At 37.9% G+C, this 17,255-nt stretch overlaps 1 protein-coding gene across 4 annotated transcripts in view; it reads left to right on the top strand.

Annotated features, from left to right (window-relative positions):
* arhgef12b (Rho guanine nucleotide exchange factor (GEF) 12b) overlaps nt 1-17,255 on the top strand; it is a 112,255-nt gene that overhangs the window by 64,849 nt on the left and 30,151 nt on the right. For all 4 annotated transcript variants that reach the window (XM_051664803.1, XM_051664822.1, XM_051664813.1 and 1 more), the window contains 14 exons: nt 4,285-4,404; nt 4,733-4,861; nt 4,955-5,080; nt 5,149-5,241; nt 7,674-7,784; nt 7,926-8,018; nt 8,108-8,150; nt 8,587-8,719; nt 8,907-9,044; nt 10,020-10,052; nt 12,833-12,947; nt 13,038-13,143; nt 14,087-14,293; nt 16,683-16,827. In XM_051664803.1, the coding sequence (XP_051520763.1) occupies nt 4,285-4,404; nt 4,733-4,861; nt 4,955-5,080; nt 5,149-5,241; nt 7,674-7,784; nt 7,926-8,018; nt 8,108-8,150; nt 8,587-8,719; nt 8,907-9,044; nt 10,020-10,052; nt 12,833-12,947; nt 13,038-13,143; nt 14,087-14,293; nt 16,683-16,827 (1,592 nt within the window). The remainder of the gene's footprint in view (nt 1-4,284; nt 4,405-4,732; nt 4,862-4,954; nt 5,081-5,148; nt 5,242-7,673; nt 7,785-7,925; nt 8,019-8,107; nt 8,151-8,586; nt 8,720-8,906; nt 9,045-10,019; nt 10,053-12,832; nt 12,948-13,037; nt 13,144-14,086; nt 14,294-16,682; nt 16,828-17,255) is intronic.

Here is a 17,255-nt window from a genome sequence, read left to right on the forward strand (position 1 = left end):
TTAAAAACGAAAACAGATCTCTGGAAAACACTGTCTTTTTTTTATTCTGGTTGCAAAATTTTATATATGCAAACAGAAATTTCTTAAAAAATGACCTATATTTGCAGAATTCATGCTATAAATCAAGTGCTTAATAAATGTTGAGATATATTAGCGATAAAAAATGTATGTCTTTTCTTGCTTGTTATGATAAGATCTTTCCTGCCTGCCTGAGTGAATTTAAAAAAATATATATACATGTATTCTTCTCCTTTTTAGTTCCTTCTTTTTTTTTTCCTTTACTTTGGGTGTACAAGTGATGCAAGTGTACAAGTGATGTACAGTTGAAGTCAGACGTTTACATACACTTAGGTTGAAGTCATTAAATCTAATTTTTTAACCAATCCACAGATTTCATATTAGCAAACTATAGTTTTGGCAAGTCATTTAGGACATCTACTTTGTACATGACACAAGTAATTTTTCCATCAATTGTTTACAGACAGATTGTTTCACTTTTAATTGACTATATCACAATTACAGTGGGTCAGAAGTTTACATTCACTAAGTTAAATGTGCCTTAAAGCAGCTTGGAAAATTCCAGAAAATGATGTCAAGCCTTTAGAGAATTAGCCAGTTAGCTTCTGATAGGAGATGTACTGAATTGGAGGTGTACCTGTGGATGTATTTTAAGACCTACCTTCAAACTCAAAAAATAAATCAGCCAAGACCTCAGAAAAAAAAAATTGTGGACCTCCACAAGTCTGGTTCATCCTTGGGAGCAATTTCTAAATGCCTGAAGGTACCACATTCATCTGTACAGACAATAGTACGCAAGTATAAACACTATGGGACCAAGCAGCCATCATACTGCTCTGGAAGATGACGGACTCTGTCTCCTAGAGATGAACAGTTTGGTGTGAAAAGTGCAAATCAATCCCAGAACAACAACAAAAGACCTTTTGAAGATGCTGGAGGAAACAGGTAGAAAAGTATCTATATCCACAGTAAAACAAATCCTATATTGACATAACCTGAAAGGCTGCTCAGCAAGGAAGAAGCCACTGCTCCAGAACTGCCATAAAAAAGCCAGACTACAGTTTGCAAGTGCACATGGGGACAAAGATCTTACTTTTTGGAGAAATGTCCCTGGTCTGATGAAACAAAAATGGAACTTTTTGGCCATAATGACCATCGTTATGTTCGGAGGAAAAAGGGTGAGGCTTGCAAGCCAAAGAACACCATCCCAACCGTGAAGCATGGGGGTGGCAGCATCATGTTGTGGGGGTGCTTTGCTGCAGGAGGGACTGGTGCACTTCGCAAAATAGATGGCGAAATAAAGAAAATTATGTTGATATATTGATAACATCTCAAGACATCAGCCATTAAGTTAAAGCTCGGTTGCAAATGGGTCTTCCAAATGGACAATGACCGCAAACATACCTCTAATGTTGTGGCAAAATGGCTTAAGGACAACATGGTCAAGGTATTGGAGTGGCCATCACAAAGCCCTGACCTCAATCCAATAGAAAATTTGTGGGCAGAACTGAAAAAGCGTGTGTGAGCAAGGAGGCCTACAAACCTGACTCCGTTACACCAGTTCTGTCTGGAGGAATGGGCCAAAATTCCAGCAACTTATTGTGAGAAGCTGTGGTAGGCTACCCAAAATGTTTGACCCAAGTTAAACAATTTGAAGGCAATGCTACCAAATACTAATAACGTGTATGTAAACTTCTGACCCACTGGGAATGTGATGAAAAAAATAAAAGCTAAAATAAATAATTCTCTCTACTATTATTCTGACATTTCACAATCTTAAAATAAAGTAGTGATCATAACTGACCTAAAACAGGAAAAGTTTTCTACGATTAAATGTCAGAAATTGTGAAAAACTGAGTTTAAATGTATTTGGCTAAGGTGTATGTAAACTTCTGACTTCAACTGTGAATTATTTTGCTACAAATATGCAAGTCTGCATTGATACTCCTTTATTGCACTTTTTTTATTGTTATATTTTTTCTTCAATTAAAAAAAAGAAAGAAAACATTTAAGGACAAAGCAGAACCGGTCATCGCGATGGAGGGATCTAACAATCCGAGGATAATTTTTTTAATAATTAATTAAATAGTATTTAAAAAGACGTTTTTGTAAAACTCCCACACTTATCAATACATTTTCCTTCTCTGATATACTACTAACGTATATTATTGATGAAGGCCACTTTCCACTCGACAAAGTAAAGTTTTACCAGGCATTCATGTATTGTTCAGGTAGTTGTCCATTAGTGTGATGTCTGAATAACCAACATAATTAATTATTCTTTTAGCTGAAGCAAGTTTACTAACGATGATCTATAATTATGGGAAAATGTACAGTCAGCCATTGTTATCTTAAAATAAACCACGACAATGTGATCAGGGCCCCAACGTGAAGCGGTCTATTATTATCACACTGAATGGGGTTTATTTTGCGACAGTGACCGGCTGACTGTACATTTTCAGAATAATGAATTATGTTGGTTATTTAGACATCACACTAATGGACAACTACCTGAACAATACTTGAATGCCTGGTAAAACTTTACATTGTCGAGTGGAAAGTGTTTTTTGTCAATAATGTATGTTAGTAGTATATCAGTGAAGGAAAATGTGTTGATAAGTGTGGGAGTTTTACAAAACTTTTTTAAATGCTATTTAATTAATTATTAAACAAATTACCCTTGGATTGTTAGATCCCTCCATCGCGATGACAGACTCTGCTTTGCCTTCACAAACAGACACGGGCTAGCGCTGTGGTGTGATGTCATCTCGTACAAAAACATCCCATTTCATTGGCTAGGCATCAACCAATAAAACGTCTTCACTGCCCCCTCCCCCTACAAACACTGGTCTTGCTCTCTCGCATCAGTATTTACAAGTGTACAAGTGAGTTTTGCTACAGGTTTTTCACAAAAGGCGTGAAGATTTAAAGTTGCATTGCCAGATTTGAGAGTACTATATAGTACACTTTTTTGGGTATTGTCCATTTTGTTGTGGTATTCGAATTCAGACTGAGCAACTGGTTCCTTACACATGTAAACTCATTCTTACCCACAGTGCACTCTGATTTTGAGTATACAGCTGATGTACACTCGCTGATGCTATATTGCCCATAATCAGACATATCATTACTTAGTTAAAATAACATAATAAAGTATAGTGATCCAAAATTATACAGATAAATTTGACAATTTATAAAGATAAGTTAAAAATGATTTTAGTTGAGGTTAATGTTGATTTTTATTTTGCCGATAATGCCAAGGGATTTGTTTATTTAGAGGACTGTGCACAGTGGAAATTATTCAAATATTCGGTTATGTATGTAACGTCTTCATCTACCAATTAATGTTATGTTATCGATAACTTAAGCACTTTATTATAGTTGCATGAGGGCGCTATGCGCACATCATCTCTTCTATGCACTCAGAAATGATGCCCAGTTTGGATTGGATACTAAAAAATTATTAATAAATACAATAATTTACACTTGTTTAAATGATTTTATTCTTTTTGACAGTTATTTTTATTATTATTTTAATCATTATAAATATATATATTTTAAACATGACAAACATCATGAAGATTTATATACTTTAATAGTATATAAATAGATTTATGTATACAGCATATACCATTTTATACGAATAAAAAGTATTGTTATTGTTGTTATTATGATTATTATCCTACATGTAAGATAAAAGTACATTTGTGACAAAGTTGTTTCTGTCTCTCTGAAGCACGGTGTATACGTCAGCATCCGAATTCACTCACTATTTTCGTTTACTCCTTGCTGATATAGTGCACTCACTGACATCCACTATACAGGAAATAGTGAGTGAGTGACAAGTGAGCGATTTCAGATAAAGCAACTGTTTACTGGAGCTGAGCTCTGCAAACCCCACCCACAGGAATCGCATTGGTAGTGCAAAATCAGAATTTTTTTTACTGAAGAATTAATGTAAGTGCTTTCACAAAAATAGAAGTTTCACATTTCTGCTTTTAAATCCTCTGGCCCACTTGCCTACTAAGCTTCCATTATAACTACCCCTTCCATTATAAGGGGTAGTTCAGCCAAAAATGAAAATTCTCTCATCATTTACTCAACCTCATGACTTGAGCTCATACACATAAGTGCAAACACATCAACCACGTGACATTGTGACAGCTCTCAGAGTCTTCGATCTCACTTCCTCTATGACAAGAAATAAATAAACGTTTAGAGCTCACTGTGATGTTTGATCAGAATCCATATACGTGTTAATAACAGGCCATGACGGAGGAGTACGGCAGGAACCCCACTCCTAAACTACTGAAGGAAATCCAGGAAGCCAAAAAGCACATTCCACAGCTCCAGGAGCAGCTGAGTAAGCCCATGGGGACTGGACAGGTACACACACATGCACACACACTCTTTGACTCTCTCTCAGTTATTCAGTTTATAGAAGTCTCAAGCAATGAGTGGACTGAAAATAAACTTTGGAATTTGAACAGTAACATTTGTTTGGTTTATTGTTACGGTTAGGGTAAGTTCTAGTGCTTACACTCTTACATTACTGCCATGGTACTCAACATGCGATCCATAAGCCATCTTTTTGTGGCCTGCATGATGTTTTCATAACATAAAATTATTAAATGTGCAGGAATTTTGTTGGAGGGTTAGGGTCCTCTAACCCTATATAACAGAGTTGAGATGACATCTCCCAAATATGTTGTAGGATGGCTCCTTATCTCCAAGGCCAAGTGAAGGAGAGCTAGAGGATGGACGGGGGGACTCGGATCAGCCCCCTTCCTGGCAGGGCGATGCTGGAACAGAGCTGTCATGGACCGACAACACAACAAGCCCTGTCAGTACCCCTCCAGATCCAATGATCTCCATCAGTTTTAACCTCCACATTTCACACATGTGCTTTGATACTGGTTCTTCTGAATCCATGCAGGTTACTCCTAGTCTTGTCCCAGAGAGCCCATGCCAAAGAGAGACCCCCTGCCACAGCCCAAAGACCACACCTCGAGACAGCCTCAACTCCTGCCCTTCACCGGATGCTGAAGACACGCCTGACCTAGTGAGTAACCTCTTCACCTCGTGCCATCATGTGTAGTTCTGTGCATTTAATGTGCATTTGTCGTTTAGGAGTCTCAGTCAAGTGTGGGGAGCCCCTCCACTCGTGTGGTCCCAAGTATCATTGGTGCTGAGGATGATGACTTTGACACAGAGCAGGAACAGGTAGGGGTGTCCATATTCCTGTCTCTTTTATTTTTATTGTTCCAAACCCTAGTGATCTACCTTGACAGCATCGATCTCGGTAACATAGGAGGACCATTTCAGTCGTAGAAATTTTCGATATTTACCGGTAACAATAATATTTTATTCCATACTGAAAAGTTTAGTTGAAAATAGTTCCATCTAGTTAAAAATAAACTTTTGAACCTAATGTATGTGTGCGCTATGTATGTTTTGTGATTATTGGAGCTTGGCAACATGCTAACATCAAAGTCTTGTAAAGTCTATATAAGTTTGCTATCACAGAATATCTATTTCTTTGTTTATTACAAGACAAATGAGTACCATATTCATACAAATGACTACTATATTGCAACAAAAAGTGTTGGGTGTAATCCAATTGCAAAGTAATTAGTTATTGTAATTGAATTACTTTTTAGTACAAAAATGAGTGCAGTGCATTACATTTTAAATACTTGTAATCAGATTACAGTTTCTGACTTTCAATTAATTTAATAACTATTAAGTACATTATAGGGTTATGCTTATTTCTTATATATTATTTATGTAGAATACATGAATTATGGCCCTGTAACGAGTAATGTGTGGTGCAGAGTGTATCACTTGTGTGCAACAATATTAAGAAGGAAATATAGGCATTATTTGAATTTGAATATAGACATTATTTGAATTTGTTAAGTGGAAAAGTGTCATAGAAAGTAACTTAAAAGTAAAGTAATAAGTAATGTGATTACTTTTCAATGAAGTAATTAGTAAAGTAATCTGATTACAATTTAGAGAAGTAGTTAGTGATTTGTAGTGGATTACTATTTTTAAGTAACTTATCCAGCTCTGGTGACAATGGTGAATTATCAGTATCCCATATGCATGTACACATACATAGTTTACATGCTATTTATTACTATATATAAGTTGGGGCTGATGTGTCATTGATCGATTTGATTTACATTTAACATTGCTATTTGACAAAGCAGCAATGTGAAAGTAAACTATAGCAAGTGTAACACATGAATAGTATAATATGACTGTTGTCATTTGGGTGTACTACTGAAATTATGTAATTTGTGCTTCTATTTAGACTCAAAAAGTGCCTGAGAAAATATATACAGTATGTGTATCTTATGTGTTATGTGTAGCTCATTATGTGTTTGACAGCCAATTGTGCCTCATGAAATTTCAGCATGGAAGTAATGAATCCTATTGCATCATCTCTTTGATGAATGAAAAATAAAACATCAAAATATATCAGAATGTATTGTATTCCTTTTTTTCTAATTGTCTTGAAAAACGTTTTTTTGACACTATCTTGGCATTTTGAAGATCCATTTAATAGATATATATTTGTGCCGAATCGCTAAAGACCAGCGTATGTAATACACAAAACACCCATGCATTTAATGGTTAAAGTACTAGGGATATGACTAGGGATGTGCACGAGTAATCGATTAATCGAATACTCGTTCAGCTTTAAATATTCGGCTAGTAAAAACACTACTCGAATATTGCAATTTGCTTTTTCATTGTGCCTTTGCTTGCTGTGGGCGACAATGAAACTGCTTTTTTCCTCTCCAATTTGGCATGCCCAATTCCCAATGCGCTTTAATTCCTCATGGTTGCACAGTGACTCGCCTCGATCCGGGTGGCGGTGGACGAATTTCAGTTGCCTCCGCTTCTGAGACAGTCAGCCTGCGCATCTTGTCACGCGGCTTGCTGAGCGCATTACCACGGAGACCTAGCATGTGTGGAGGCTCATGCTATTCACTGCAGCATCCACGCACAACTTACCACATGCCCCACCGAGAGCGAGAACCACCTTATAGCGACCACGAGGAAGGTAACCCACGTGACTCTACACACCCTAGCAACCAGGCCAATTGGTTGCTTTTTTGAAGCCTGGCTGGAGTCACTTTGCACTCTCTGGATTTGAACTCACGATTCCAGGGATGGTAGTCAGCGTCTTTGCTTGCTGAGCTACCCAGGCCCCCCTTTCACCTAAATTTTGTCGTTACAACTCCATGCATTGTTTGGCGCTGTGGATGCATGATGTTGCTAAAGGAATAGTTCACCCAAAAAGAAAATTTTATCATTATTTGAGGTGATTGTATGGCTTCAGAAGACTTAAAATGTGTTTCTATGTGTGAGTGCAAATGTTTTGTTGTTTTTGAATCTAGATGATGTTTATGCATAGTGCTCAGTTTGTAATAAGAAAAACAGGTTCAAATTTAAATTAATCGATTACTCGTATTTTAATGTGTTAAAGTACCCGACTACAAAATTACTTGAAATGGCCATCGTTAATGTTGACGCAACTGACAAAGTTTCCTTTTTTGGGTAAATTACCCCTTTAAGTTCACATGTTCTGCCCTAAAGTTGATTAATATATGCATTTCTCTTTGTACTCTCTGTTTCTCTAGATGAATGGCCAGTGTAGCTGTTTTCAGAATATAGACCTCCTGAAGTCTCGGCCTGCTCACCTGGCAGCTTTCGTCCATCATGTGGTCTCTCAGTTTGACCCTGCGCCGCTGGTGAGACCAATCGCATCCCTTTCCCACAAACCCTCTCACAAAGACATGTATTTTCCAACCATCTAACAAAATAAAATTACTTTTAAAATTCCATTTATTTATTTTGCAACTACTTAAGTATCGCTCTTTCTCGTCCTGCAGCTGTGCTACCTCTATGCTGAACTCTACAAGCAGACCAGCTCCAAAGAGACACGGCGAATCCTCATGGATACCTTCTTCATAGACAAAACAGCTGTGAGAAACCTTATAAAAGTCTTGGCTAGTTTAGATTTGTGTAGATGATGTGGTCTATAACCATGAGTTTGTGTGTTGTTTTTATACAGAGTTTGAAAGTGACAGTGCCTGAATCTATCATAGCTGACCTGGGTAAGATTAGACCTCTGAACTTACAGTATTGATCTGATGTTGTTAGACAGCTATCTCCTTAATCACTTTATCATAGATTGATTGATCTTACAGAGGACTTTTAGCCTCATTGCATGCATGTAATTGCAAAAGATACCAAAATATCAAACCAAATGGCATTTATTTGAATGAAAGAAAGAACATGCACACTGTTCAAGCAAAACAAAGTTCACAAAAAGATGTTTGTTAGGGTTTAAATCATACAGTATAAAACAATAAAAATGTTTAGACACAAGACATGTTAATATGTCTGTAATGAATCTGGGATGTGCTACCATCAAATCCCTGTCTTAAGTGTCACGCATCTCATTTCCACTTGTCAATGCAGAATAACATTTCAGTTTAGCTGCTTTGCATGTAATGAGAACAACTTCTATGGATGTGCATGTGAATGTAGAGCGGACTGCACACTCGGTTAACGCCGAAAGGAGGAGGCCCGAGCCTATCTCAGAGGACACCCACAGACAGTACGTTCAGCAGCTGCAGGACACACTTCTACCTGACATCCAGAAAAACCTAGAGGACTTTAGGTAAGATAAACTCGTCTAAAACACGTACACATGATAAAGAACATGACAAAGCCATCAACACACACTCACTCTTCAATATCAATGTACAAGCACAAGTGTCGGTCATCCATTGAGGTAGATTCCCTGAATGTATGGTCACCTCTCTTCTCAAGTATTTTGTTTGATTTGTTTTGTTGTGTTGTTTCAGGCATAAGCGCAGTATGGGTCTGACACTTGCAGAGGCGGAGCTGACCCGTCTAGACACTGAGAGAATGAAAGACCGTGTGGCTCTAGAGAAAGAGCGGTCCTGCGCAGAGCACATCATCTCCAAGATAGAGGACGTATTGTAAGTGCACACATGCATGCTGACATCTATCTTTGTGTGCATATACCAGTGTCAGAAATTAACTTTTCTATAAAGCCAATATTTGCCCCCTGGGTGTATGTTTTTCTAGCCAAATGAAAGCACTCTGGAGTGAATTTACTAAATAGTTGCGCCTTGCGCAAATTATTAAATAATGATCAAGTGATGGAGAAGAGTGTTAGAACCTTGCATGCCAAGCGCACTTTCGGCATGTTAAAACAATGATTCAGGTGTCTTGATTTACAGTAGTCAGTGATGCTGTTCAGCCCTGCCAAAGTGTGTCGGATCATGGTGGTCTGCTACATCCTTCGCTATATAGTGCTCAGGATCGGCCCGCCTTGGTGTATATTAAAAAAAATGATGCCACTTAATAGCTTTGTTGTTTCCTTCTTTATCTGTTTCTCTGTGTCTGGCGGTTGGATCTTACACACACCACAGTCACACACACTAGTCTCAGTACCGTTTTCTTGAGCTGTATTAGTTTGTGTATTCAGGTGCTTTTTATTGGGAGATATTAAATAGGGTCATTCTATGAAACGGGCACCTTATCGATTTTGAAAATTATGTGTTTTGCTAAACAAATACATTGTGCCAATAAGCTTAATTAATATTACTATAGCCATATATACTGTATTAAAATATGTTGGCATGTATGCCTCTAGAAAGGTAACAGAGTTGACACAATAACAGGCCAGGACATTAAAATTTGCTTGTTAGAAAAAGTATTTAATTCTGATATTTTGATAATGTGAGGGGCACAAACGGCACTCGTTTTGTAGAAGAAAAAAAAAGATTAAACAGACTAATATGATAGCATCGTGAGTAAACTCAGGTTCAGGTTTAAATCAAAAGAGGGTAAAAAATATATACATGAAAGTACTAAAAATGTGAACTGAAAGTTTTGTGTGTGCGTAATCTCTCACACTTTCGTAAACGGCGGCTTGTGTTTTGTTTCAGGTTGACGTCACAGGCCACAGAGGAAGATAAGTGGTAAGGGGAATTCTCATATCCACGACTGATACATTACATCATCTCAGAGTAAACACTGTACTGCCACACAAACTAAAACTCAATCCAATATCACATTTTTTAAACCGAAGACTGCATTATTTTTCCACATTGAATATTTAGCAGAACCTATACTTACCACCATTTTGCCTTATTTATTTATTTATTTGAACATTTACCGTGGTAATACTGGGGTAATGTACTATATGGTAAGCATTCTGTACCATGGTATATCACTTGCAAAAAAAGTACCATAGTACTTTGGAATATCATGATTTCAGTGCTATGCATGGTATATATCACAGTACCATACCATCTGATACCATGGTAATGAGACAGTACTTTCAATTAAGGGTACACTGACCTAAAGTTAGGTAATTATTTCATATAGAGTAGCAATAAAATAAAAACATCAAAAATATATATAAATAATAGGCATTATTAAGCTTAAAAACCAAAATACTAGCTCTGTAGTTTTCTTAGGTCTTTAGTGTTTTGAGTGGTGTGTAGTTATTACAGCATATGACAGGTCAGGAGCCCTTATAGGCAGCAGCGGGGACTAAGGTGCTGTGTGTCCACCCAGATGGCTCACGAGAGCATAGAGCCTCATGTAGCCTCTGACAGGAGCCTGTCAGGGCTATTTCTGCTCTGGCACTGACTGCCGTTACGCACTGAACAAGTCATCTGTAAGAACAGCTTTGTAAGTTCTTCTGCTAAGGTAGTAGCTGTCACAATTATTTTCTGCATGCTGTTAAGAATGGCTGCACGGACTGAATTGAATCTTTCTCCCTCTGCTGGTAATGATGCATCATGAAATCTAAAATGTATCCCTACTGAGAGACAATGCAATCTTTTTTTTTTTTTTTTTTTTTTTTTTTTTTGCTGAAGTGATTTGTGTGAGAAAATTCTCATTAATTCTTTATCTTTATCAATAGTTTGCATTCCCTCGCAATAATTTGCATTCCCTCGCAATAGTTTTTTACATTTTTAAATGTTTTTTTTCGTTCCCTAGCTACAGCTTTTGCATTCCCTCGCAATCATTTGCATTGCCTCACAATAGTTTTGCGTTCCCTCGCAATAATTTTTGCGTTCTCTAGCAATCAGTTTTGCGTTTTCCTTGCAATAGTTTTGCGTTGCCTCACAATAGTTTTGCATTCCCTAGCAATCAGTTTTTCATTTCCCTTGCAATAGTTTTGCATTCCCTCACAATATTTTTTGCATTCCCTTGCAATAGTTAGCGTTCCCTCACAATAAGTTTTGCGTTCCCTCAAAATAAGTTTTGTATTCCCTCGCAATAGTTTTCGTTCCCTCGCAATATGTTTTGCATTCCCTCCCAATAAGTTTTACTTTTCCTCGCGATAGTGTGCGTTCCCTCGCAATAAGTTTTGTGTTCCCTCCCAATAAATTTTATGTTTCCTTGTGATATTGTGCGTTCCCTCACAATAAGTTTTCATTCTTTTGCAATACGTTTTGCATTCCCTCCCAATAAGTTTTACGTTTCCTCGCGATAGTGTGCGTTCCCTCGCAATAAGTTTTGTGTTCCCTCCCAATAAATTTTATGTTTCCTTGTGATATTGTGCGTTCCCTCGCAATAAGTTTTCATTCTTTTGCAATAGTTTTGCATTCCCTCCCAATAAGTTTTACTTTTCCTCGCGATAGTGTGCGTTCCCTCGCAATAAGTTTTGTGTTCCCTCCCAATAAATTTTACGTTTCATTGTGATATTGTGCGTTCCCTCGCAATACGTTTTCATTCTTTTGCAATACTTTTTGCATTCCCTCCCAATAAGTTTTACGTTTCCTCGCGATAGTGTGCGTTCCCTCGCAATAAGTTTTGTGTTCCCTCCCAATAAATTTTACGTTTCCTCGTGATATTGTGTGTTCCCTCGCAATAAGTTTTCATTCTTTTGCAATAGTTTTGCATTCCCTCCCAATAAGTTTTACGTTTCCTCACGATAGTGTGCGTTCCCTCGCAATAAGTTTTGCATTCCCTCTAATATTAAATTATTGTAGATTAACCATGGTATTTCTTGTGGTTACTATGGTTTTACTACAAATACTATGGTGTTTGTAGTAAAACCATAAAACCCACAAAATTATGAATTGTTATACCATAGTTTTCATTTTCCTCTATTATCACTATGGTTTTACTACGAATATCAAGGTTAAAATATAGTTACTATAGTAAAACCATGGTACATACTGTATATTGCGAGGGAATGCAAAACGTATTGTGAGGGCACACAAAACGTATTGTGAGGGCACACAAAACGTATTGTGAGGGAACGCAAAACTATTGAGAGGGCACGCAAAACTTATTGTGAGGGAATGCAAAACTATTGAGAGGGCACGCAAAACTTTTTCAGAAAAAAAAAAGTCCTCTAAGGGGCTCCGTAAGTTTTTGTCTTTGATTTGCAAGTAATTTTTTTTTCTGTGCTGTTGTTGGCACTGTGAAGGCCTGTTCATACCAAGTGCAACGCAGCAAAGTGACACAAAACAGCGAGGAAAATTTGCAGCAATTTTTGCCATTAAAAAAAGTCAAAAATTTTCGTCAGTCTAAGTAAAGTTTTGCTGAATGAAAGCAAAATATGGTCTATATCAGAAGACCATTGATATCAATAGCTTTGAGTGCCAGTTCCTGACACAAATTTTTTTTTTTTGATCAGTGAGTTTTTGTCACCAAGCAAACAAACCAGGGAAAATCCATGCTTGTTGTAAAGATAAATATTTCTCTCTCTGTCTCTTTCATGCATTTTCTCTCACAGTAGCACCATGCAGTTTGTGATACTGTCATATATGAAGCAGTTGGGTGTAAAAGTGAAGGAGTCTCGAGGGCTGGATCACAAGCCCAAACTAATGAACCTTTTCCCTAAAATAAAGGTACAAACTCTCAGCAAACATCCTCACTCAGTCTCCACGTGACTGCATGAAACCCGTGAAATCAAACCAGTCTCTATGTCCCCTAAACAGAAGAGTATAAAACCTGAGAAAGATGGAAGCGAGGAGAAATCCAAGAAACCAAGATTTTCTAGTGTCTTCCCTCCAAGGCGGCCGAGCAGGATTGATGCTTCATCACGTAAGTTGATTGATTCATTTTGAAAGTCTTACAGTAGCATAGTAAAATGATGCGCAAATACTGGTACACCTAGTCTTTGCAGCTATGTAGTCATTAGCTTGTAAATATACAATGAGCTATTAAATAAATAAGCTATTTACCTCTCTTCTTTAAAGGGAACAAGTTATGGAAAACAGGATTTTGTTTCAATATACTATGTTTACACAATCTTATGTTCTCAGCCAATCATAATTGTGATAATTTATATATAGAAGTTTTAAACAGCCTGTTTAATTCTAAAGGGCAGAGAAAGGGTGGGAAATAGTCATGGGGTGGGGGGGGGGGGAGGTAATGTACAAAATATGTGTAATATACTGTAACAAAATATACACAATATGACCTACCAGATAATTTCTTATGAAAAGCCTTTCTTCTGCAGTTTTGGTTTCTGTTAGCAGGAAATCTCTGTTTGACATTGATGAATTCTTTGTGAAAGCATTGTTGTGTCATTTCCCTTTTTGTGGGTTACCTTTAGCTTGTAGAGACACACAGACACACACACACACAGACACATAGATTTTCAGGGTATCAGGCTTTGACGGTCAAAGAAATGCTGGAAGGATCAAAGAATAATAAAATTGTTATTTCCAGGCCTGGAATGGTCATGGAAATTAATAGAATCTTAAAAAATTGGAAATTTTTGTCATCAGTTTAAAATTATTGTAATTATTCATGGCTTTAAAATATTTAAAGGGATAGTTCACCCAAAAATGTAAATTCTCTCATCATTTACTCATCCTCATGCCATTCCAGATGTGTTTGCTATCTCTATAAAATATATTTTTTTAACCAATGGAAATTGAAAGTCATTTCATTGATGTCATTGGTCAAATGGTGAGGGGACTCTGGGTTTTGCATAGATAACTTATTCAGGATGAGAGTAACTCTCTCTCTGTCACTGCAGTCAGCAAGGCTCTGGAGCCAAAACAGCGCTCGCAGAAGCCTCAGCTGCCATTGGGCGCTGGGGAGCAGGCAGACGGGTCATCTCCTTCGGTACGGGGCAGTCAGTCCAGTGAGGGCTCAGATGGCACCGCTGCTCTGGTCACGTCACCTCCTCACAGTGCACCAGCAACACAGAGCACAGACAGCATCAGCCGAGACTCTGACACTGGTGAGACGCTGTAAAGACTGTCTGTTATCCTTCTCATCCACTCTTTCAAGTGTTCTTTTACACATAATTTAAAAAAAATCATTATTACCATTGTTCATGCTTGTGGATATTTAAAAAATTTGTTTCAAACTCATTGCGTAACTCCTCCCATACCTTTTGTGAATGATACCTCAAATACTACATCTTGCTGAGGAGAGGTGCTATTACTTTTCTGAGCAATCTCACAACCTTCAAAAAACGACTGAAGGCACACCATTTCCATGAGCACTTGACTAGAGCACTACCACAAATAAAGGCACTTCCTATAAATTAAACGAGTCCTCTTTTCTGTACCACTGTGCATTTCTACTTCCTCTCCAGCATTTGTACTATTCTAGCTTACTCTTAAAACTTAGCAGTGTGACACTACAAATGTTGTTGGCTCTTGTGTGATATAAATTGCTTGTGATGTTCCTCATTAGTAATTCGTTTTGGGTAAAAGCATCTGCTAAATGATAAAAAGTAAATCCAATCAGATTTATGATATTTGTTCGGTGGACGATATAAAAAGGGTGAAAAAGTCCCACAGATTAACCTTGAGGGAGGAACCTGAGCCATATCTAGGGACCAGAATATCATATAGCCCTTTTCCACTGAAATTGCGATGATTCTCTTGCCAAGCCTGTGCTCCACTGGTTCATGGCCGTAGCAATCTGGAGCCTATCGTAAACCGGCCATGCTTTTCCACTGACCCGAGAGCTTAATGGTGACGGAACAGGTTACTGTCTACATGGTAGTTTCATGTGATATAAACAGACATGGTGCGTCACAGTGTGTTTGTATACAGATTTTACTCTTGTTTTTGAGGACATATTTAAACATACGGATTAATGCAATCCATCGTTATTACATTGCTCAACATGATTGCCAGAGACGTCATCTACACTAAAGACGACAGGTAATGTAATTACATTATATTGCATGAACTATGGCTTAACTTGCTAAGTTCTGTAAACTGTTACAGTGGAATCATTATTATCATTGGTGTAGCAGATGGTTGTATTTGGATTTTTGCCATAGCATATAATATTACTGATTGAGAATCCCACCGTTTTACTTACCAGATAGCCGCGATCTTCTGAACTTAGTGAATAGCTGGTCAGAAATCCCCTTACAGAACAAAACAATGCACAAAATAAGATGACAACAGTGTAAGAAAAGCTAAAAAAGTTGGCAAATATAACAACTTACTGAGATCAGCTGCCGAGGACACCAGCAATTCACCGTTTATCACGAGCGTTACTGGCTGAATTCAATGCCCCGATTAGAAAGCAGGCTGGTCGGTGTCCGAGTCCAAAACATTGTTGCTTCATCCACTGTCGCTTCTGCATATGTCCTTCTTATGATCCCTGTTCTCCCTTAAGTGTTTTTCAATTTGTTTATAATTTGGTCAATTGTCCAATTGAAGGTGGCGTGCATCATTTCGTGCTGTATCTTCATTCTTGTAGAGTATTTTTTTCCTTGGCGATCTCTCTAGTTTATCTCGGATCTCCATAAATACCATATTGCAAGTAGAGCACTCGTTCCGTCGTGTTACCTGAACATTTTTGATGTCTGATAATTTTGTGGGTTTTTTATTGTTGTTATAGAGTGAAGTAGTACTCCTTGCTGCAGATGGTAGCTACTGATGTAGTTTGGGAAAACTTTACCATGGTGACGAAACATTATCCCGCCCTCTCTCCCCTGACGTAATTGGTTCTTGCGTAGACACCAGCAAGCTTTTGGGGCTGGTGCGGAACCAGGTTTTCGGGCCCGGAACGGCCTTTTCTGCGGTGGAAATGCGTGTAACAGTTCGAGAGTTCGCACCAGAACCAGGAACCCGCACCCGAATCATGTCGGTGGAAAAGGACTAATAGAGACTCGACTGTCCTGAATCTTTTCTCTTCCTCTCTCTCTTTCCACTCCCTCCCTCCGTTTCATATTTCGGCTCAATCTCCAGATTTGCATTAAGACATTTTTGTTTGTCTGCTTTGTTATAAGCCCTCCTAGTCTTTGTGTTCAGGGTCACGGTTCGACTGCTCAGATCTGCTTCTAACTCGTCCTTTTCAGGAAATAATTGACCCATTTACTTTCAAATTTGCTTTAAATTGGAGCTCTTATTTTGGTGGATTAAGATGGAGAACTTTTTTCTTAGATGTTTTAATATTTTCTTTTTGAATGCATAATTGGAATTATTAAAAAACCAATTGGTGTTTTTTGTTTCAACGTTGATGGTCAAAACATTAATAACCAGCAAAGGCCATTTTTAAGATGAGTCTATCTTACAAAGCTCCCCCTCCTCTGCACTGAATTCTGAGAGCTGAGAGCTTATGTTGTTATGATACGAGTTGTGTCTCTGGCTGTGGATCAGGTGGAGTTCCCTTTTCAGCATTGCCCAGACTGGGAGACGGTGCTGTCTCAGGAGACCCGCAGGACACATCTTCTTCAAACACTCACTTTGACTTCAGCCCCTGTATCCTGGAACATCTGCAGGAGGAGGAGCCTGAGACGGAAAAGTGAGTCAGCCAATCTGCATCCAGCAATTCCTAATTATTTTTCTCTAGTCAATCTACTCTAGTCAGTTGACTCTAGTCAATAAATGTAGGTACATAATCATTGTTACAATTAGGCATGTCATAAAATATCGATATATCGATTATTGATCAGCACGTTATTTTATCAATATATTTTTGTGGCATAGATATATTATCATAAGCGACATTTAAATTAGAAGCCTAATTTGCATGCTTTCCAATTCACTCAGTTGGGCTTCTGTTAAATGTCTGGCATAATAACGTCTGGAGACCACAAGGGAGTGGGATAATATTCACTGAAGCAGATCACAAGGCACAGGTATCACAACATAGGACGGGTATTTTAGAGCTCCTTGCACAGGATGCATACACACAAAAGTTAAGAAGGTTTTTGTACTTCTTCAAGAATG

Source organism: Myxocyprinus asiaticus, chromosome 3, assembly GCF_019703515.2.
Source record: "Myxocyprinus asiaticus isolate MX2 ecotype Aquarium Trade chromosome 3, UBuf_Myxa_2, whole genome shotgun sequence".
NCBI lineage: Eukaryota > Metazoa > Chordata > Actinopteri > Cypriniformes > Catostomidae > Myxocyprinus > Myxocyprinus asiaticus.